This window comes from Neopelma chrysocephalum, unplaced genomic scaffold, assembly GCF_003984885.1.
Source record: "Neopelma chrysocephalum unplaced genomic scaffold, ASM398488v2 Primary Assembly neopelma1_122, whole genome shotgun sequence".
NCBI lineage: Eukaryota > Metazoa > Chordata > Aves > Passeriformes > Pipridae > Neopelma > Neopelma chrysocephalum.
In genome coordinates, this window is record NW_020897784.1 from 1,045,617 (window position 1) to 1,068,525 (window position 22,909).

Genomic DNA, 22,909 nt, shown 5'->3' on the forward strand with positions numbered 1-22,909 from the left:
GAGGACCGGGAGCAGGAGAGGGCCGCGTCCCCGGGTGAAGAGTGTCCTGGTCCTGCAGAACAACCTGGCCACGACCCCAAACCCAGAGGCCTGAGTGAGTCCAGGGGGGTTTCCTGGGAATGGCGGGGAGGTCCTGCCGGTGCCAGAGGGCAGAGGCTCGTGCTGGACGGGAGCCAGGACTGGAGGTCGGAGGGGTGGCGGGAGGAACCCCCACACTGGAGGTGCCCCAACTCCCCTGGGAAGAGCTCGGCTGCAGTTCCCGCATCCTGTGCAGGCAAAACCCTACGCAGCGGGGGGCACGGGGGACTGAATCCTGTGGGGACGGCGCCGGGACATCACCCCGCTTGGCTCCTTTCCCTCCTCTTCCCAATTTCCCAGCGAGCTCCGGGAATGACCCATTTCTAAGGAGCCGGCGCGGGGGCAGGTGCCGCGGCACCGCTGGCTCCTCACACCCACCGCCGGATCACCCCCTTTCCCGAGGGCTGAACACGAGCTCCCCCCTGCAATGTTGGGGACACCCCAGTCCCCTCCGGCTCTTGCTTAGGGGGGAGATTTTGGGGCGGTTCCTGGAGGGATGCTGGGGCGGCGGTTGCCAGGGCAGCGGCAGCGGAGGATGGCGGGATGCTCCAGGGATGTGCAGGAACGGGGAAAAAAGAGAGCCGGGAGCTTCGCCGGGTGATTTGAAGGGACAGAAGTCGGTCAGAGATGAGGTGGCTCCAGACAGAGCCCGTCTTTGACGCGGGGGCCCGGCACCGCAGCCAGACTATAAGGAGGTTCAGCGCTGAGCCCCGATTTGGGAAGCGCTGAAACCGGGGGCGAGCGGGAGGGTGTTCCGGGAGGAAGCAGGAGGGAGTAAGCGGGGTTGGCATGCGCCCAGCGCAGCTGCCTGAAGACCTTGGGGAGGTTTTGGGATGAGGCCGAGCGGGTTTGGCGCTGGGGAAGGGGCCGGCTCCTTTCCTTCCCTCCAGCCACCCCGGCCCGCGGCACCTCCCGGGGCTCCGTTGGACCCAGCCAGAGGATAGACGGGACATTGGGAGGCCCCAAGGGTCACCTCCTCAGCCCCAAAATGACACAACACCCGCAGAGGGCCCTTCGGGGTGCAGTTCGTGCAACCATCCTGCCCCAGCAGCACCTTTTGGTGCAAAACGCTGGGTTTTTTTGGCCACCCTTTACCGTCCCATTCATGCTGCTTTATTTTGGGACTCCTCAGCAGTACCACGGGCTGAACCCCGGAACACCCGCCCGGGGGTGGGCTGGGGGGCATGCACCGCCCCCGGCCCTCCCGTCCTTATCTCGGCAGCAGTGATGGGCTCTAATGCAATATTTCCCGGCGGTTGCCATGGCAGCCCGCGTGAGGTCACCAAATAGACTTAATTCACCCCTTCCGAGGGACGGGTAATTAATGAAAAATGATGATAACCAGATCCCACTCCCCCTCTTCCCCTTCCCCCCTTAATTCCCCTGGATCACTGGAGAGGCCCCACTGTGTTTGGGGACCACGGTGTCCCTCGGGGAGCTCCCGGAGGAGAGTGAGCCCAGGCTCTTCCCGCACCATTTGGGGTGAAATGGGGACGTTTTGCCCCCCCGGGGAATGGGTGTGCAGTGTTAGCCTGGATGTGGGGTCCGTGTCAGGCGGGACAGGGGGTGCTTCAATACAGGGCGCTGGGGCGTGGGCCCCCACCCCTCTGGCTTCACACCTCTGCCATCGGGCACCTGGCACATCCCTGCCTGCGAGGGGCTGCGGGACGGGCTCGGTGCGGGGGGGGTAGCCCCCCACGGCACCCATGGGTGCACCCAGCACCGCGCCTGCCAGCTTCAACCCTCGCCCCCGGGGTTCCTGTGTCACCCTCGGGACCCGCACAGATCCAGTGCTCCAGGGGGTCCCACCCGGTCCCTCTGCCCCCGGGGTCCCGCTGCCCCCGGGGTCCCGCACCGCTCCGCGGGTCCCGCTTCCCCCCGCAGGTCCCGTTCGGGTCCCGCCGCCCCCGGGGGCTCCTTCCCGCCCCCTCCCACCCCCCGCGCGCGCCCCCGCCCGGCCCCGCCCCTCGGCGCGCGCCCCCTCCGCCCCCTCCCCGCTCGCTCCGCGGCCCCGCCCCCCCGTCCGCGCCAGAGGAGGGCGGGCCCTTTTTGTTCGCCCCTGACATTCCGCTGGTTCGCAGTGTCCTGCCGGCGGCGGAGCGGCGAGGTGGGGCCGCGCCGCTCACCCGCCCCCCCCGCTCCCCTCCCGGCCCGCGCCATCCCCGCCCTGCTCCGCCTCGGCCGGTGGGGTGGGCGCTGACGGCGCCTCTCCCTCTTGTCTCGCCCGGTGTGTCCTCGGTGCCGCAGCGGCAGCAGCAGCGCCCGGCGGGTTAAATGGTTGCAGCGCGGGGATGCTGGGGAGCAACCTCAAGAGCCTTCCCGACGTGGAGCTGGGCGAGGAGGAGCGCGGCTACCGGCGGGGCCCCGACGGCGGCGCCGTGATGCCGAAGCGGGCGAAGGCGGCGGCGGCCGCGGGGCCGCGGGGCGCGGAGCTGCGCGTCTTCAAGGCGAGCAGCGCGGAGGGGCGGCTGCCGGCCGGCTCCAACCTGCGCAAGCAGAAGTCGCTCACCAACCTCGCCTTCCTCACCGACGCCGAGAAGAAGCGGCAGCTCTACGAGCCCCGCTGGAGCGACGACATGGCCAAGGCGGCGGCGCCGGGGGCGGCGGCGGCGGGGGGCGGCGGGCGCGGCGGCCCCCGCGGGCGGGACGCGCCCGCCATGTCGCGGAGCCTGTCCCGCTCCGAGCACTCGCTGCTGTCGCCGCGCCCCGCCGGCCCCGCCAAGCCGCCCCCCGCCGGGAAGCCGAGCCGCATCCCCCGCGGGCCCTACGCCGAGGTGAAGCCCCTCAGCAAGGCCCCCGAGGCGGGCGGCGGAGGCGGCGGCGGCGGCGGCAAATGCGACGACGAGCTGCTGGGCGGGAAGGGGCCGGCGGTGGCGGCGGGCACCGAGGAGAAGCCGTACCTGAAGGTGGACCCCGAGCTGGTGGTGACGGTGCTGGGCGACCTGGAGCAGCTGCTCTTCAGCCAGATGCTGGGTGAGTGCGGCCATCGGGCTCGACGTCGGCGGGGGAGTGGGAGTGGGGTGGTGGAGGCGGCGGCCGGAGGCGTCGGGGCTCCTGACACCCCGTGGGGGACCCGCCAGTGGCCACCTCGGTGTCCTCAGCGAAGGGATGCTGAGGGGGGAGGACCCATCGGTCTCGGTGACCCCAGTCAGTCTTTGAATTACAGAATGGTTCCGATTGCAAGGGACCTCAAAGCTCATCTCGTTCCACCCTGCCGTTGCCAGGGACACCTTCCACTATCCCAGGTTGCTCCAAGCCCCGTCCAGCCTGGCCTTGAGCACTTCCAGGGATGGAGCAACCAAGCTTCTCTGGGCAACCTGTGACAGGGCCTCCCCACCCTCACAGGGAAGAATTTCTTCCCAATATCCCATCTAATCCTGTCCTCTGTCAGTGTGAAGCCATTCCCCGTTGTCCTGTCACTCCATCCCTTGTCCAAGTCCCTCTCCAGTTCTCTTGGAGCTCCTTTAGGCACTGGAAGGAGCTGTAAGGTCTCCCCAGAGCCTTCTCTTTTCCAGGCTGAACACCCCCAGCTCTCCCAGCCTGTCTTCATAGCAAGAGGGGCTCCAGCCCTTGGAGCATCTTCCAGGCATACCAAGGGGGAAGGTGCTGTCAAGGTCTGCACAGCCACCTCTTGCCTTGGAGGAATGGCAGTTCCTCCTCATGAGGAGCAGTGGCAGGTGGTGGTGGAGCTTGTCCTCCCCCACGTGTCTTGTCGGCTGCCCCTTGTCTCGACACCCCCAAATACGATGGAGATTGCCCGGCTGGGTGCCACAGCTGCCACCCACCATCGGGGTGGATCACCCCAGGGGTGACCTTGGGAGGCTGCTGGTGGAGGTGCTGTACGAAGGGTCTGCGCTGCTGCCGTGCTTTGGGCAGATCCAGAGCTCCTCTGAGGTCTGGGGCTCTGGCAGAGGAGTATCCTTCAAGGATGCTGCTGCAGGATTTGTGTGAGCTGGTTTCCGCCTGTGGCTGCTTATGCCTTGCTGTCCTGGCACGTTTGATCCTTCAGCTTGTTGGTTTCCATGAGAACAGCGAGCGCTGGCCGTGCCCCTGACCTTGGGAGCACAGTGGGCTGCGACGCTGGGTCTCGGTGGGGCTGAGCCCAGCCCTCGCCTTTCCCTCTCTCGTAACCACGGCCACCTCGGGACCCCTCTGCCTCCCCTGGCACCCCCTCCTCCCTGCGTCCTGACCATCAGTGCCTGTGGGCTCAGCTGGACAAGGACCACGGCTCCCAAGAGCTCTGTTTGGTCTGGCAAACTGGGGTGAGAAGGTGGCAGAGGAGCCCTGCACAGCCATTGTGGTGCTCCTGCAGCTGTAAAGCCCTGGTGGTCAGTGATGGGGGGAGCAGCAGTACAGGCAGGGCTGGTCTGTCCAGTCTCTTGATGTTCCCTGCCTGGGACCCCCTTACAGGAAGTCAGGAGCTTCTCTGGCACTTGAGCTGGCTTGAGATGCCTTCTTCTCACTGCATAGTGAATAGACCTCTGCTTTAGGAAGAAAGGAGAGAGATTTACTCCAGCTGGGGCTTGGGGGGGGCGGTTTGGAGATGTGGAGTGAGCTGGAGGAAGTGCTGGAGCCAGGGACCCGTAAAGCTGCTCTTGCTAAGTCTGGTTCCCTGCAAACCCCTGACTGTTGCGTGAGCCTTCGGGGTATCACAGCCCCTGCCCCAGCACAGAGCTCTGGCACAGCAGGCACTGGCATGTGCTGACATGGGCATGGAACCTCCCAGCCCATCGCCCTCGGCCCCCCGGCTGTGCCCAGCCACGGGAGCAGCAGTGGTGGTGGGCACCCTGCCCATTCCCTGCCTGGCAGGGTCTGTCCCAGCTGCTGGAGCATCCCAGGGCTTGCAACTGGAAAGCCACAAAGTGAGCTTGAGGTGTGGGCAGGCAGACCATGGGGATGAGCAGGTGGGACATGGGAGGTCAGCCTGGCTGCCCTGGTGGTTCCACAGCTGGGCTCACAGACATCCATCCCGAGCCCTAATGCCATGGGAGCACCAGATGCCGTGGGAGCAGGGCAGGATTGAGGGAGGATTTGTCACTTATGGGACTAACAGATTGCCCCTCACTGGTGTTGGGATGCCTGGGAGAGTCTCACTGTCCCTTCCTGTGACACTCTGCTCTTAGGTGGAGGTTTCCTCAGCACCCCCAAGAAAAATTCTTGCAGGACTGGCCTACGTGGGAGTAACTCCTGGTTTGTGGCAGTTGCGGGAGTACCAGAGGTCCACGACAGGGACTTGTGCACATGCTGAGGAAGACCATGGGTTGTGGAAGTGCCTCCAGCACCCACTTTGGTTTCTGGGCTGTTACCTGTGTCAGTCAGGGCTGACCTTGACCTTTGGAGGTGTTGAACATCCATTTGGACTGCACTTACCACCTGAAGGCTTGGTTGGCTGGCCTGTGAGGGCCAGACTGACAAATCTGTCTTCTGAACCCCCTGCTCTGTCTATTTGCCAAAATAGATCATTTTACAAGACTACCAGGCTTCCTGCAGGGGGGACTGAGGGCTGTGTCCAGTGTTGGGTGGGGGCAGAGCAGGAGCTTCACTCTGCTGAAACATCACTTCTCTTTAGTGGGGCTGTACTTCCCACATTCATGGGAGTTGTGATGTTGAGTCACACCTACTTACCTAAGCTGTGACAGCCCCTATGGTGGGGATGCCAACAGGAGCTTGGGGATGCGGAGAGAAGGGAGCAATGTGACAGTGGTGATGGCTACTCCATCACTTTGTGTGTGCTGGTGGCACAACCATGACTGAGGTTGCCCGAGCATGGACGCATGCTGAGCCTCCAGTCCTGACCCCTTTGCTTTGTCTGGTGCAATCCAGGAGGATGAAACCTTCTCTGGGGGCAATAGTACCTTCCACAATCTAACTTTTTCGGGGAGAGGTAGTTCCTGCAGTGTAGATAGACCCACAAGGAATGGGATCCCAGGAGAGTGGGCATCATGCCCTGTGTGGGCTGGTGAGGAGGGCCAGGAGAGGAGCTTTCTCCTGATTGCTAGAAGGAGAAGGGAGGGAAGGAAGGTCTCTCTACTGTTTCCATCAATCCCTTTGGCAAGAGAAACATCAGCCTTAGCTGTTTGGCTGTGTCTACTGGAGGACACCCTGTCCAGAGTGGCACAGGAAAACTCACAAGCTCGGTTTGTGCTGAGAAGAGAGAGACAGGAATTGCAGGGATTTCCAGCCTCAGCAGATCTACTTGTCCTTGAACTACTGACTTGTATTGAGAAGCCTATGCTGCTTCTGAGCTCCTGGCCCACCAACCAAGGTGGCTTCCAGAGACCTTCCGTGTCTTTAGTCTCCACACCTGAGTTCTCATCTCCACCTCACGCTCCTCCTGCCAGAAGCACTCCACTACCAAGCCTCTCTTGGCCAAAAATACAGTTTATTCAGTAGCGGCCAAGTGTTACCTCTCATTCAGTCACCACCACTGCCTCATCTGTTTGATGGCACCGAAGCCTTTGTAGCTGAACTGCATTTAAAGCAGAGCAGCCTGCGCAAGCCAGGAGAGGTCACCGGGACTCAGCGACCACATGTGCTTTGTAGAGGCTATTTCCATCCTCCAAATTATACATTTCGCTTCAACCAAAGACTGAGGCTTCTCATAAAAGCTGGCTGGCAGCTGGGGTTGCTAATTACACCAGCACCCAACCACAGGATGAAGGGGGCGGAGGACGCGTGGCCAGCGTGGTGGCAGAGCTGGCTGTGCAGAGCTCGCCGTGCCCATCTCTGTGTGCGATGGACAGGAGTGTGCAGGGGCACGTACGGGCTGTGTGTGCGGTGCCCAGCGTGATGGGCACTTACCTAGAGCTCCCCAGAGCACCTCCGAGAGCCTGCAGCTGCTTTCTGCAGCTATTTCCTTGTCCATCTCCTGCTGGATGTAGTGCCTCTTAAGTGGCTGCTAATTCGCATCAGCGAGTAAGAGGTCGGTGTTGCGAGGGCCGGAGCCCAGGCGGACACACGTGATCCCGGGGGAGATGGTGTTCCCCGAAATGCTCGCTGCAGGAATCTGCAGCCCTGCCAAACTCTGCAGGTGCAGCTATAACCCATCTCAGTCCTGCAGCCCTTGGGTGGGCCATGCCACCCTTCCCCAGGTGGCACAGCAGGGATGTCCTTACTGGGCAGCACATGCCTGTGGGGACCTGGTACCCCTGTGGTGCTGACATGCAGACAGGACAGCACCCAGCTGTGCTTGTACTGGTGCTGGCTGGGCAGCTGGGTGGTGGGGAGGAGAGCCAAGGGCTGGGACAGGCAGATGGGCTCCATGGCAGGCGGGAGCTTCATATCTGACTGTGGTCAGTTTAAAAAAAACCACAGCGCAGGAAAGACACTTGGCTGGTGTCTGACACGTCCTGCATGAGGATGTTCCCAACCCCGGTGAAGATGGTTACCAGGGTATTCCCTCTTGATGCCCTCCCATCCTTGCTGGGAGGCGCATGGTGTGGGGTTAAAGGAGCACCTCTGCCCCACTGTGTTCCTCCCTCTGCCCCATGGTGTTCCTGACAGTTTAATTAAGCACTAATGGTCCTGTGGCAGTGCTGTGCAGCAGTAGCCAGGCTCCCTGGCAGGAGACCATGTGGAGATCAGAGACCAAGTAGCTCTTCACAGTGATGGGAGTGGGTTATTGCCTCATAAAGTGCTGTAGCTGCCCTGATACTGCTAATGCTGTTCCTGTCTTATGACCCCTGTGTGACTGCGTCTGTGTGATGAGGTCGTTGGGATGGGGATTGATTTCCTTCTGCCCACAGAGCTGGAGTCCTGCCTTCGGTGTAGGGGTAAGGAGAAAGGGGAGAGGTACATGTTGCTGCTTCCAGCCTGCTCCCAGGAGCTGGCAGTGAGTAGTAGATATCTCCTCTCTCCAGCTGAGATGGCTGCAGTGACTGGAGAGGTCTGGAAATGTGACCTGAGGGTCCCAGAGCTTCTGCTGAAGCTGCTTGGGATGTGCCACATTCCCAGTGATTACGACAGTGTGGAAAAAGGGCTGAGAAAAAAATAAATCCAGATTTGTCTTTCAAAATTTCCCATGGAAAGAGAGCAGAACAAACACTTGAAGGCAAAGATATTTGGGGATGCACTGCTGAAATGAAATCCTCCCCAAAAAGCCTGAAAATCCCTGTTCAAATGGGGCTTTCCCAGTGACTGCCTGTATCTCGCCCCCAAATCCAACACTTGTCCCATAAGAAAATATGTAGGTGAATGGAAAATTATGTGCAATTCTGGAAGTGCTATTTGGGCTCTGTTGGTGGGAGGTTACCACAGTGGGACCTGGGCCATGTCTGCTCAAGTCTTTATGGTCCCCTCAGGGTGGGTGCTGAGGGCTCCTGGGATGGACCCAGCCCACCTGGTCCTGCCTGGTCCTGGTGCCTCGTGAGCTGGTGGCAGTTCTGGGTCCTTCTGGAGAGCCCCTTGCTCATGCCCCCTGTCCCCAAATTTGTGTATTTGGCTTCTCAGGCTGTGACATATATCTCCATGCCCACAGCCCCCCCTCGTCACAAGTCCCCCCACCATCAATTACCCTGTTGTGTCTGTTTAGGTTCCCAGCTCCTTGCCTTCCCGTGCATCTTCTCGTGGTGCCAGATAACAATGTCCCTGGTCACCCCTGCCCACAGTCCCTGCTGCCCACTCTCACTCGAGCATCTGAGGACAGCACTTGGCTGGTGCTTGTGTCCACTGCATGGGGGAGGATTCATTCCAGCTCTGTGCGGAGCCAGAGCCTGCACCCTCTGAGGTGTGCAACCTGTGAGTGAAGCCAATGTCCAGTGCCAGCCCGTCTGCCATGGCCAGTGTGTCCTCCCGGCTTCCCTGGCTCAGCCACGGTCCTGCCCAGCGGTGATGGGGTAGTTGCTATAGGATTGCAGTCTTGGGGTCAAGGCCACCTGGCTCTCAGTGCCAGGTGGACTCACTGGCACATCCTCTGAATTGGTCACTTGTCTGGTCCAGAGTGTCTTTTGTGGCACTGTGTCTGTGACATTTGGTGCCCTGCACGTGTAGTGGCAGCAGTGTCCTGGGCTCCGTGTGTGTGTTTGGTGTTCCTGGGTGTCCCTGGACAGTGTGTGTGTGTGTGTGTATGTGTGTGCAGTGTTCCTGGTACCGGTGTCAGCAGTGTCCTAGGGCCATGTGTATGTTTGGTGTTCCTGGTACTGGCGACAGCGGTGTCTCTGGGCTGTGTGTGTGTGGTGTTCCTGGTACCGGTGACAGTGGTGAAGCTGCTGAGCCTGGATCCACTCGCTGGGTGGAGCGGGGATGGCTCCATCCTTCTGTGGCATCCTTGTCCTCTCCAGGCTTCGCACCTTGAGGGTGTCTCACGCAGAGCTGTGGGGATGCAGGAGAGCAGATACGGTGCTGTTCTGCTGTATCCCCCACCCTGCAAAGTCACGTCCTCCTCCAGGCACATGAGGCAGCTCTCCCAAGGGGAGCCAGGGGAGGGGTTGCTGGTTCTCCGGCTGGGAAGCGGTGAGCTCGGGAAGGCAGAGGAGGTTCGAGGCTGGGAGCTCGGCCGGGAGGCTCAGCGCTGCCCCGTGGTGGGGCGGAGGGGCAGAAGGGGGAGTGGGGCTTTCCTACGCTGCTGCATTGCAGCTCGGAGCGGGGAGCTGAGCGGGAGGGGAGCTGGGAAGGCAGGGATGCTTCAGCCGGGAAGCTGGAAAGGCAGGGGATGCTGCATTGCAGGGCTGAGATTAGAAGCTGTGCAAATGGAGATGTGCCTCTCAGGGTGGGTGTGATACTGAGGAGCGGTGCCCAGCACCCGCCAATCTGCTGGTCCCTCCTCTAATCCATTTCTTCCACATTTTGTTTCACTCCAGCTTTTCTCTCGTTCCTTGTGCTCATATTCGTCTTGTTCAATTGAGGCAGTAATGTATTTTTTATTAATTCAGGAGAAGGGCTGAGATTCATCTCCCACTGGAAGGAGCTGCTGGAACCCACGTAGGGAAGCTGAGCAGAAGCTCAGCGCAGCTGGGCAGGACGTTTTCCTCAATCCTAAGAGCAACCTTGGTTGGATAAGGGAGGTGGCTCCAGAGCCTTGTGGTCCTGGTGCAGGGGCCAGCACAGCATGTGAGCTCCCTGGAGGGGGGACTTGGGCATACCACGGGCACACACATGCCCCTGTGCTGCCCAGTGAAATGCAGGTGTGTCCTGCAGCTGGGACATGTGCCTCCACCTCCGTGAACATGTGAGCGTGCCAGTGCACTGGGAGCACGGGCTTTTCCACCTGGCATAGGCTTCGGTGGTGCTTACTCACTCCACATCCCTCCAGTGTCCTGTCAGCCTTGTCTCTTTCCTGAGCTCTCCTGCTCATCCAGAGGTGGGTGCTTTGCAGCCTTCCCCTGCCCACATACCTTTGAGGGTCTGGCCTCAAGCATCTTCCTGAAGTTACACAAGGAATTTATGGCAAATCCAGGAATCAGTGTCTGAAGACGTAAAGGCAGGCCTGCTCTGCCTTTCCCTCAGGCTGGATCTTGCCCAGTGGGTAGGGAGGGGATGGTGAGCTGGCTAGGAGGGACCCAGGAGCTGCCTTTCAGTGAGGAACTGAAATTGAGGGTTTGAGCCCCGCTTACGAAGGCTCGGTTCCCTGGGCAGGTTGTGAGCCTGACTCACAGCCGCAGGTGACGCAGCGGGAGGGCTGGGCCCTGTGCCAGCTCCCTTGGCTCACCAGCCGGTCGGCTGGCTTCGGCTGTGGGATGGGAACCTCTCTTGCTCGGTGAGCTGGAAGAATGGCTCATGGCTGAGATCCTTGTTGGAGCTGCTGGAAATTGTGTCGTTTTCATGCAACCCTGGAAAATGGGCAGAGCTGTGCTGTGGGTGCTGTAGCCTGTGCTTTGTGGGCTGGAGGGGAAAATCACAGAACTATAGAAAGATTTGTGTTAAACCATTAAAGGTCATCTTGTTCCAAACCCCCTCCATGGGCAGGGAGACCATCCACTCTCCCAGGTTGCTCCAAGCTCCGTCCAGCACGGTCTTGAGCACTTCCAGGGATGGGGCAGCCACAGCTTCTCTGGGCAACCTGTGCCAGGCCTTTACCACCCTCACGGGGAAGAATTTCTTCCTAATCTCTAATCTAACCCTATTCCATTCAATTTAAAGCTGTTCCCCCTAACTGCAGCTTGGCAGAGGAGCAGTGCCATGCCTTTAGCACCTGGGAAAGGTGGAACCACCTTTATTTCTCATGCCAGCCCTGCTGGGTGCCAGCCTGTGTGGTTGGTATCTGGGGGTGCTGCATGTCCCACCTCTGTGCGTCTTGTGCAGGGTTGTGTCACCAAGAGTGACAAAGCTGGCAGTGAGACCCTGCATCCAGACAAGCTTCTTCAATAGCACCCAGTCCTGGCCAAACCCAGCCCTTACTGGCTCTACTGGGAGCCCAGACTGGCTGAAGCTTTACATCTCTGTGCTTTGTCATGGTCCTGAAGCATCCCCAGGGCCGGCTCTGCCCCAGCCTGGCTCTCCCAGTTCCACGAGGTGCTGTGAAGCAAACTCAGAGCTGCAGCGCAGGTACAGCTCTGTCGCAGGCTATTTTTAGCCTGTGAGCTTTCGGCATCGCCGTGCACTGAGAATAACTCACTGAGGAGACACCTCTCAAAATCATGCGTCCGCCACCCATGTGCAGCATCACCGTCGTCTCAGGCTTCCCACGTGTCAGCGTGGAGTCTGTCTTGGTCTTGTGCCAGCCCAGATCAACACAAAAACAGGTTTACCCCGGTGTTTTTTCTGGCCTGGGGGTTCAGCTGGTTTGGCATGGCAGGGCCGTGTGGCCCCATCCTCGGCAGGATCAGCCTTTTGCGAGGAGCACAGTGGGGAGCAGTTGGGGCTCCATAAAACCCACCCCACGGAGAGCAGCCCTTTTGTGGCCCAGCATGCGAGATGTGGGTGCTGGCAGGGAGGGATGTGCTTGGGGAGCACAGGAACCTGCTCTTCGGGCTGGAACCTCTGATGGTGAAACTCATCAGCTGAACGAACCCCTCGGGCTGGAAGCGTTAGGGCTGCCGGGGTATTTCCAGTTCACTTTATCTCTGGCTTGGTGTTATATTTCCAAGCAGATGCAAACAAGTGGAAGAAGAGATAGTGGCTAATTCATATTGATCTTTATGATGCGGGAGCTCACCGAGGTGAGCTGGGGCTGGCAGAAAACACGCTGTGGGCCATTGGATGGGGCCACTGCGTCCCTCCCTGGCCTGTTCCTGGTGTGGTGCCTCAGGGGACACGTTTTCAGCCTCGTGGATGCCTGCTCCCACATCCTGAGGTTTATCCCAGCTTTGGTGGTTCAGAGGCTGGAGGCAGCTTTGCCAGGGTGGGTACAGAGTCATGGGCCGACCCAGCAGTGGTGAAGCCAGGCAAGGCAGGGTTGTTTTTGCAGGCTCCAAGGTGGGGGCACTGCTTTGCTGGAGGAGGGACAACTGGGTTCCCCCCATGTTAAAAGCAGGAGGAAAGGCATTTGACAGATTGTGGCTGGGACCTGGGACTGTCCTGCTTTGGCAGGGCAGGACCTATGTGGAGCTGCATGTGCTGTGTCTGCCATGGGTGCAGGACCCCTGGCCACACAGCTGTGGCCCTTTGCAGCCTTTAGCCTCCAGACTGCCACTGCACCAAGGGAGTGATGAGGAGATGGCTCCAAACTCCCAACAGGCAGAGCAGAAGCAAGGGAAATAATGAAATTCAACTTCTTTCCATCCTAGCAGGGAGAACGGGCAGATGATGTCCTGGAAATGTTGCTGCTGTGAGCCTGGAGAAGCATGTGCTGAATCCCAAGGAGCTGGCCTCTCACTGCAGCTGAGCTCTGTGGGGCTTGGTGTGGCTGCAGACCTAAGGGTGGGAGTAAATTGAGTCTGCCTGTGTTGGTGCTTGGTGTGGGGCTTTCTGTCGGATCAGAGCAGGGCAGGGCTGCTGGAGGGAAGTGGCTGTGGGACATTGATGGGGACAGCCCCTGGGCTTCTCTCTGGTGCTGCTTCAGCCACTGGGCATGGTGGAAGGTGGCTGCCCTGCACTCCTGCCTCTCCTGGACGCCAGATTTGTTTAAAAGTGTAACAAAAACCCTTCCAGGTAATTGGGGTCACCCTGGACATGCATTGCACCTCAAAGTGGACAACGAAGAGGGGTCCTGAGAGCAGACATACCAGTGCACAAGGGACCTGTTGGCTCCTGGTAGTGGTAGTTTCTCTCCCAAATAACACGCATTAGACTTGGTGTGGGGTTAAAATCCTGCTTGGGCTGGAGAACGTGTTGTGTGATCACTGGCCAAGGGGAAGCACCGGCATTTGCCTGACTCCCAGCTGCAGACCTGAGTCTTCTCTGCCTCAGGCTGTGCATAGCCTGGAGCTCACAGATCATCACTGCGTGGTCCTTTGTCAAATTCCATTTTGATGTCTCACCCCGGGTGGTTTGAGGCTGGATTTATCACTGTCTGGACCTCCTGTCTCCCAGTGTGGGGCGGTTAAATGCATCAAAAGCCTGCTGTGTCCTGACCCTGCAGGGAGGAGCAGCACCCAGAACCAACCCCAGGGCTCCTGCTCCTCAACCCTGTGCTCTCAGTGACACAGGCATGGGGGATGGGACAGCGAGGGGCTGTCCCTGCATGGTGCCTCATCCTTCTCCCCAGGACTCATCCCTGTTTCAGAGATGCAGGAGGAACAAAACTGGTGTCCTTCAATACTCCAGACTGAGCACAGCAGCCATTTGGGGGCTGATTTACCAGCAGATTGAGACCCTCCCTCCTTACAGGCCGGAACATCTGGAGGAGGGCAGGCACTCCAGCAGCAGCACCTCCAGCCATCTCATTTCCATTTCCCTGAACCCTTTTAGCTGTGCTTTCACTGTACTGTGCCAAACAGCATCCCAGTGCTGCTGGAGCACTAATATCCATCATCTGGCTGCAGTCTGTAGAGCGCTCAGAAATTTGGTGCTATTTTCAGTGGAGTTTTCCAAGTTGAGCTTATTGGCTCATTGGCATCTGCTCCCAGATGTGGCTGGTTCCTGTGAGGGGAGGGGAAGAGCCCCGCTCATAAAGCAGCATGGGGAATGAGTGAGGGAATCTCATCCTGGAGCCTGGGAGAAGCTTTTGGGGCTGTGCAGAGCAGGGCCTGGAGCTTGGGATTTTAAAGCTGCTCCAAAAACTCTCTGCAAGCAGAATTTGCAGTGGGAGGTCGCCCGTCAGATATTAGTGGTGGGGAAAGTACAGTAACCTGAGGGCAGGATTCGATCTCAGCTCGCCTGCTGTTTGCACCACCAGGCACTTCCCACCCTGCTCACTTTCGAAAGGGAACAGCAGGTAATAAATTTTCTGGGGTGATTTCCTTGGCAAACAGTCATTGCGCTGAAATGGGTGAAACTCTTGGGGTTCCTGCAAACCTCCCTGCCTGGAAGCGAGGCATGAGCGCTGGCAAAACGGAACACAAACCCTGAGCTCCAAATCAAAAGTAAATTTACAAGGCAGCTTTTCCTGCCTCGCATTCCCAAGTGGAGCATGGTAATGTGTGCAGCGCTGTTTTTCAGACCTGGCTGCTCTGTGCTGCAGTGTTGACCGGCGGGGCGAAGCCGCTCTCCCTTTGCTCTGCTCCCTGTTTGTCCATCGTTACGTTCCGGGGGCAGAGGGGCTGGTTTGTTTTGTGGCTGACATCCTCATTCCTTTTGTGGGAATAAAGCAAACTCTGTTTGGTTGAGATTCTCTATAGCTTCAAAGTCAAATCAAATTCGGGTTGCCAGCTTCTTTTTGTATTGCAGGAGATGCCTGTTTTCCATCCCAAACCATCCATGTTTTGCAGCTCAATAGCACATCCCAGACAATGGCTTTAGAAATCAGACGCCTGCATTTTGGACCCACAGTGCTGAGGCAACGCCAAGTGGTGCACAGGGTGCCAGAATTCATGCACATGGGGGAGAGAAGGAGGAGGAAGAAAAACTTGCTCCAATGGGATGTTTCCAAGGAGATCATGGTAATGATCTTCCATTTCCATATAGGTTTTCATCCACTGGTGGAGTGTGCTCGCTTGTAAGCCGATGTTACACATGTCCTGTGTGCAGAGTGCAGCAGCTGTCCTCAAAATGCACACTGTGGTGGGGAAGCTCTGGTGGGTGGGGTGGTAGTAACCCGGATAAGACTACAGGGATGTTCAGGGATGCAGGAAGGGATATTAGGAAGAAATTCTTTCCTGTCAGGGTGGCGAGGCCCAGGCACAGGTTGCCCAGAGAGAAGCTGTGGCTGCCTCATCCCTGGAAGTGTTCAGGGCCAGGTTGGATGGGGCTTGGAGCAACCTGGTCTAGTGGAAGGTGTTAGATCAAGATGGTTTTTCACGTCCCTTCCAACCCAAACCATTCTATGATGTTTCTGTGTCCCTGTCCCGTGGGGTACAGGAGTGACCTTGGCTCTGCATAACGTCATCTGGGCACCTTAGTCCTCCCCCAAATCATTGTCGTATGTGGGATGTGCCTCACATCAGCCAGTGTCCAGCTCAGAGCTGTGTCGGGGCCAGACATGCTCTGGCACTTGGCTCTCTGGAGCGAGAGCCCTGTCAGGAGCTGTGCAGGTCTCTGGGAGCAGAGTGTCTGATCAGTGCTGGAGTGGGCTGTGTCCTTGCCTCATTCATCCTTTTTTCCCCTGGCTGCCGTGCTGGAGGAGCTGTGTCAGGCCAGGGAGGATTGCAGGACTCTGAGGAGGGTCAGTGAGGCTGCATCCACTGCTGGAGTGTGCAGGAGATTGGTTAATATACGATATTCCCTTGTCCTTCCAAGTGCCTCACGCTTTCCAAGAGCAGGAAGGCGAGTCTGGAGCTCTGCTTCTCCCCTGTGCTGAGATGGGTTTGCAAAAGCTACAATTTCTTCTGCTTTTTTTCTTCCCTCTTTTCCTGCCCCAGCATTTTTCCCTGACCTAATGAATTTTTAAACAAAAACATAGTGAGGAGAGGACAGGAGAGAGGGGAGAAAACCCAGGAGAGGACATGGGGAAAAAAGTCTGTTGTCCAAACCAGAGTGATTTCGAGTGGAAGTGAAAGTTTAGGCTGTGTTTTTAATTTGAAAATTCCCACTAATTTTAAGTCACTTTATTGACAGGAGAAAATACCTTTCCTAATGCTTTTTTTAATAAACCCCAGTTTTACAAGTAGAAGTGTTAGTAGTTATTTGAAAAATACAGTGGAATTATGGAAGTAAAAGGCAACTGCTGTGCTCTGTAATTCCCCCTGGCTGTGCCAGGGGTCAGTGCTCCCTGGAGGTGGGGGCTGAGGCTGGAGGAGAGGGACAGATCCCCTGCAGATGCCTCTGGGTGTTTGTTCCTCTGGTCACAAGGGATCGCAGCCACGTTGCACGAGGACAGATGTGGTTCCTTGCCTGTTGGTGCAGGGCAGGGAGCAGAGGCAGGACTTTGGGTGCAGTGGATCAGAATTTGGTCCGAATTGGAGCCCTCCAGCTGGAGAACTGGCTGCTTAGCACTGGAGAAAGTGGAAGAGTCAAGGAGCAGCATGAGGATGGAGAGGGGGGGGTGGAGGCAGGCGAGGGGGCTGCCTCCCAGTGCTGAGAATCACCAGGGATTCGCCCACATTCTATCATCAGGAGGGCTTGCCTTGCTCCATGAGCTGGGCTCTGACCTGGGCTCTGACGAAAGTCATCTGGAGAGTTTGGATTGCTGATGAAGTCGTGCTGTGTCCCACCAGTGCCGAGGCCAGAGCCGAGCGTTGGGACCAGCCGCTCCTGCTGCCCTTCCTCGGGCCGGGCTGGTTTCCCAGGGCCCTCACCTTGGCAGGTAGATTGAGTGTTGTTGGAAAACCAGCTTAAATCCATCTCTGTCACACAGTGCAGAGCAAAGAGAGCTCCTTGCAGATCTCATTGTATGTCAGGCTGGAACAGAAAAAGAAACATTTTATGGTAATTTTTCAATGACTTTCCAATTTTTTTTCTTGGTAAGCTGTCTGCAATCACTTACAGTGTTCCTGAAGGGATTAATTACTCACTGGAGCTCATTGTGCATATTTCATATTCTGAGCCGTTGGATGTGATGCCTGCCTTGGATCGAGCGAGGGGTCACATGGCATTTCTTTTTCCATCCTCTCTCCCCTGTTCTGTTGTATCTGTCAGGCTCCTGGTGTGAGCGCTCCCTGTTGCTGCTGCGGTGGGTGCTCAGTCAGAGCGCTGCACGTGATCCTGATTTCCCTGCTCCACGCTCCTTTTTCAGGGGACCACAGCCAGAAGAAGACAAATCACTTCCTTGTTTGAGTGACTTTTGGCTGATGCTTTCCCCCAAGCTGTAGTGTTGGCTCAGCTTCCCCCGCAGCGGTCGTGGCTCTGGGCTGTGCATCGTCAGTGCTTGGACAGGCCCCCGGAGCAAATCTGGGGAGAAGAGCTCAAGGCACATTGCAGAGCTGCTTCCCACGGCGAAGAGGAATTGTGCCATGCAGGCAGCCATTGCTTGGAGCTGAGGTGTCTTAGAGGGGATAAATCCCGCCGGTGGTGTAGCCGTCCTCAGGAGCACGGCATTCCCGGGAGGGTCTGCCCGTGGGACAGCGCGTGCTGGCACTTTGGCAGCGTGGGGAATGGCATTGTCTCCAGCTTGGCTGGGGATCCCAAACTGTCCAAGCTGGGGTGTAACTCGGCGTGGTCTCAGCTTGAACAGATCCTGCAGCCTGCAGGGGATGGGGCTTGTCGGTGGGCGGGATGTGGAGGCGAGCGGCCGCTCTCCCATTCTGCCCAGAGGCTCATGGCTGCTGTCATCACGTGTCACTCAGCCCTTGGTGTTGGCAGTGCATAATGAGGGCGGCCACAGGAGCTGGCACATGGTGGAGAGTCCAGAGGCTCCACTGAAATCTGTCCTAATGGTGCCAATGCCTGTTTCGGAGCGTTTTCTGCCCTGCCCTTCTCTGGCACTGCCAAGCCCCCACTAAAACTTGAACTTGCAGGTGGAACAGCAGCTCTTTGCATTGAATAGTAAAGTGTGTCACAGAGTCACAGAATATGCTGAGTTAAAAGGGACCCACAAGGATCATGGAGTCCAGCCCTTAGCCTAGCACAGGACCACCCTCAAGAGTCACACCATGTGCCTGAGAGGATCATCAGTGTCCCTCCCCTCACCGTAACGCAGGTGATGGATTGGAAGTGAAGAACACACTTCTTTCATGCTGCCCCTGAGACCCCTGGGGTGCCTGGGCAGGGACTGAGTGGTGGCTCCCATGGGGTGACCAAAGAGCTTTCTGGTCCTAAGCGTACCTTTCCTTCCCACGGCATACCCAGATTTCCTGAAGGAGACAGGATGTTCCTTCTCTGCAAATCACCTTTAGTGAGAAAAGTGAAACTGCTGCTCAAGAAAACCCTTTCCTGGCGGTGGGGACCCTCCAAGGGCACTGTGAGGGGGGGCAGCCAGTCTGGAAGCAGCCAGAGGACAGTGCAGGTCTGCTGAGCCCTTGTCCCTGCGCTCCTCTCCCTGCGGTGGGGAACCATCAGCACTAAGAATAGATCGTTTATTCATCCACATCCCTCTCCCTCTGAAGAGTGCTCGAGGCACTGCGCAGCAATTAACACAAGTTTGTAATAGCTCCGGTGGATCCGCAGCATGGCCTTTGCTGCTGGTGGCTCTGAGGGTGGATGGGGGACTCTGGTGCTGCTGAGCTCCCCGGCAGACACCCAGCACCTCCCTGGCACGGGGGCTGGGGCAGTGCTGTGATGTGGCAGGATGGATGCCGGGTGTGGAGCTGCAAGATGGGGAGAGGCATGTGGAGCTGGTGCTAGTGGGGAGGGGAGCAAGCTGTGGAGTGAAGCTGGGCACAGTGCCCTGTACCCATGACTGCAGCGGGGGTGGCTCTTGGGAGCTGGCACAGCAGGCACGGGAGGTCACCTGCACTGATTTGTGCCACCCTGGGCTCTCCGCTGAGTTATCAGGACATCTCATCCCGCTTCTGGGCTCGGGGCATGGGGGACCTCGGGGACAAACGGGATTGTTGTTGTCATTGTGTCGCTATCAGACCCACGGTGCCCTCTTCAAGCAAACCTCCTGCCACTTACCATGCACAGCTTCATCTCTGGGAGAGCAGGGGGGTTTGCTTTGTGGTGAACATGAGCCGGGCAGCTGATGGGGCAGACTGAAGGGACCCCATAATCTGCGATGTGCATGTTGGTCCTCATCCCTGCCTGGGCCACTATGGCAGATGCTGCTGCGATTTTCGGGAGGGTGAACCTTGCCTCAGTGCCTGGTAGGACCAGCACCCTCTGGCACCCCAGCAGTGCTTGCCCACCCCACTGCCGGGGGACCACAGGTGCAGGGAGACCCCGACCCTTGCGGGATCCTGGTGATCATATGTGCAGCGGACTTGTTTCCGGCTCCCTGCAGGCTGCTACGCCTGGTGCCAGAGTGAATTTGGCACCTGGCCCTCCTGCAAGGCTGGGGAGGGGAGAAGAAAGGCTGAGCCCTCCTTGCTTCAGGCAGGAGATTCAATTTCCCCCGGGCGTGCACAAAGGCCGTTTATCTCCGGAGCAAAGCCCTGGTAACCACGGGGCAGAGCGTGAAGGGCTGATTAGGGGCTGCGTGAGGAGGGGCGCGGAGGTCGCGTGCAGGCACTTCCCTTCCCATTTCCAGGGCTTTCCATGGTAATGGCTCCTATTCTCCTCCGTTGTTAGGACGTCACTCACACGCGGCTCCAACGACATCTGTCAAAACATGTCCCCCCTGTCCTTGGCGCTCCCGGGGAAGAGGGATCCGTTGGCCCCCTAATGAGCCTGACATCAATTAATCATCAGCCTTAAAAATTAGCATTGTGGCAGTACACGTTGGAGGAAAACGATTCCCTAGATGGAAGCAAAAATAGCCTGGGTTATCTCCCTCCTCCCGCGGGAGGTGGCAACAATAGATCCACTAACGAGCCTAGAACTCGTTAAGCTGGGTTTGCCCCCCGAGGTGCTCTGCCTCCTGCCCCAGCTCTTCTCTCGAGGGGCTCTTGGGGGACTCTTGTGCAATGGCTGATGACCTTCCATGGGGTCTGCTCCTGCCACAGCTGGATCCTTGTAGCTGGTGTCCCCTGGGCTTTGCAGAGAGTCCAGGGTGAGCTTGAACTGCTGAGCCCCTTCCCGAAGCTGAGGGTTTGGAGGGGAGCAGCACTGCTGGGGTGTTGTTCTTGTGGAGTGAAGGATGCTCCTTCCCAGCTGGTGCTGCTGGGCTGGGACTGGGCTTCAGCCACAAGGACATATCCCACTCAGGGTGGGTTGTCCCTTGTCCCTGTCCAGAGTGATAGCTCTGAGCAGCACTGGTGCCCACAGCAGCTTAGTAAGTGCCAGCTCCAATATTCAGGAGCTCAGCAGTGGGTTGGAGGTCTCCAGAGACTCCCTGTCTGTGGGGTGACGGGGGCAACTTCCCTGGAGGCTCATGATGAGCTATTCTTTGTGCCCATGCCATGCTGGGATTTTCCATGCTTGGAGCTGCTCTTCCTTGCTCCCAGGCGAGCTGTAACCCCAGGGAGAAGCTCTGCCACCCGTAGCCTCCTGCCCTTCCACGTAACCACCCCTGGTACTTGGGAGGTGAAGAGCCCCCAGCGCCGGCTGCATTTTGGGTCTGTTTGGGTGGCTCTGATTGCTCAGTGCAGAGCAGCTCCACAGGCTGCAGCTGGCAGGGAAGCCGGGGAAGACATTTTGCATTCCTGCTGGAGACACATGAGGACTCTTTGGCTGATCTGGTGATGGACAGACGGACCAAGTGTCTACCAGAGCCCAGCTGAGGCCGGGGAGAATTGTGTTTGCAACGCATTGCTCTGCACAAAGCTCGCAGTCACAAGGCGAGGGGGACAAAAGGCTCCCTGTTTGCGCCGTCCCAGTGGGTGCAATTCCAACAGTTAAAAAGCAAATGTGAGTTGTTTGTCTCCATGAATATAAAGCTTCCCCAAGCATGGCCGTATTCTGGCTGGGAATGGGGAGTTTGGCTCCGCTAATGACTGTTCTCCTGCAAAACGGAGCCAACTCAAGCCAAGAGCTGCCCGGCCTGGCCCTTCCCCGCTGGCCCCGGTGCGGGGACATGGGCTGGGGTGGGGACAGGCTCTGAGGTCTGATAAATGCCCTTTCAGCCAGGCCTGGGTGCCCAGCAGGGAGCAATGGGCGGGGGTGAGTGTGGGGACCTTGGCCTGTTGTACCCAGAAGTGACTGCCACCTGTGAGCACCTTGCCAGCACCTGGGACCTTCTCCCATGTCCTCGGCATCAGGGAACCCCAGGCAGGGGACATCAGATCTGCTGATTTGGGGCGTCTGACTGCGAGTCCAAGGGCTGCTGTCACAGGTTGGGACCTTGAGTCATGTCTCTCCATACCTGGGCTTGGGTGCTGCCCTGCTCATAGGACAGCCTGTGAATCCCCATGGCCCTGGGTTTTCACCTGAGTTTTTATTCCCAGACCAACTGGAGAAGGAAGGGGATGTGTGTGCATGGCTGGAGGTGCAGCGGTACAGGACAGAGTGCCAGTGAAGTGCCTGGTTGTGCTGGGGTGGGGACAGGCTGTTGTGAAGCTGCTGTGGGGCCTGGGGTGAAAATGGGTCTGGGAGGAACGACACTGGGGCTTGGGGCATGGACACATCCACACCTCTCCATGGATGATCCCCAGCAGTGATGCAGCTGTTGAGATGTCACCAGTGCCAGTGTGGAACGAGCACTGTGGACAGCTGCCTCTGGCTCCCCTGGGGGCCTCCGTGCTTGACCCCTGTGTCCATGGCAGCCAAGCTGAGCTGAGCACAGCCCATGGGCATCTCCACCCTTGCCCAAGGGTCTTCTCCTCCCTGGCTGCTCCTGCATTTGCCCCATCCTCCCCTTGTCTCTCTAGGCCATGGGGACTTTGGAGAAGGGCTGTGCACAGCGAGGGAGGGTTGTTTAGGCGGGGAGGACATGGCTGTGACCAGCACAGGCCTTGTGCCCTCCCTTCTCTACAGGGCAGTCAGCTTGGTCCTTCAGATGCTGTCAGCAGCGGGTGCAGGATTCCCCCTGCTCCCACATTCCCCTCCTCCACCAGGCAAAGCTTGGAGTGGGAGCTGGCGACGTCCCCAGATGTAGGGCACATCTGGAGGGCACCGAAGCAGTTAAGTGAAGGGATGATTTGTGCTATAGAAACCCGCAGTTCCTTCCTTTGATCCTCTGAATCAGCCCATTGCCTCCTTCATATAAAGCCCCATTTAGCTCCGCTTTTCCCAGTAAGTTTGAAGGCGGTCGCGGCTCGTGGCTCCTCGGCAGCAGAGAGGAGCCCGGCTTTCTCTTCTGCTGAAGCAGAATCAGGTGAAATCTCTATGGCAACTGGCAGATGACAGGGAGTCTTGTTGCCTTGGAAATGAGGCAAGGCAAAAAAAAAAAAAAAACACCAAAAAAGAGCCATCTGGAATTTTGAATTTTCACAATGTCCAACCTGTGTCTGGTGATGTGTGGGGAGCGTGAACCCGCTGCTGCCGGCTGTTCTGGGGCCCCTGTGCCGGGGCCTGGCTGTGCCTTCTGCCTCACCCTGGGGGTTTGGTTTTTTTTTTCCTCTCTCCCCCACTCTCTGGCTTTTTTTTGTTTTGTACAGGGTCTGCAGCATTACCCTGAATGTCTGCTGGTGGCTGTGGGAAAGGTGTCATATGTGGAGCATTTAAGGTGCTGAAACCCCCAGGCTGGACACAGCTGTGCCGTGTTGGGGGTCAGCATGGTGCCTGATAATGCAGAACCCTGAGGAGGACAGGAAGCTCTTGGGGTAAACTGAGGCACAGAGCGCTGCATGACCCGTCTGACCCCACTCTGTCAGCTTAGCACAGACCCCAGGTGCAGTGACCGCTGGTGACGCTGTCTCCATGTGCCCGAGGCCATGGGCTGTCAGCAGGGAGTTAATGTCACCGTGTGTGTCTGCTGCTGTTGTGTGCTGGTGTCCAGAGGCTC

At 58.2% G+C, this 22,909-nt stretch overlaps 1 protein-coding gene across 2 annotated transcripts in view; it reads left to right on the top strand.

Moving 5' to 3' along the window:
• The first annotated feature begins 2,286 nt into the window (after window positions 1–2,286).
• Window positions 2,287–22,909, top strand: part of NAV1 (neuron navigator 1) — a 53,908-nt gene continuing 33,285 nt past the window's right edge. Inside the window, exons 1-2 of one of the 2 annotated variants that reach the window (XM_027697727.1) lie at window positions 2,287–2,786; window positions 2,820–3,051. In XM_027697727.1, coding sequence (XP_027553528.1) covers window positions 2,370–2,786; window positions 2,820–3,051 — 649 coding nt within the window. In that variant the 5' untranslated portion in view covers window positions 2,287–2,369. Of the gene's footprint in view, window positions 3,052–22,909 lie in introns of both variants that reach the window. The other variant, XM_027697726.1, reaches the window with a different exon arrangement.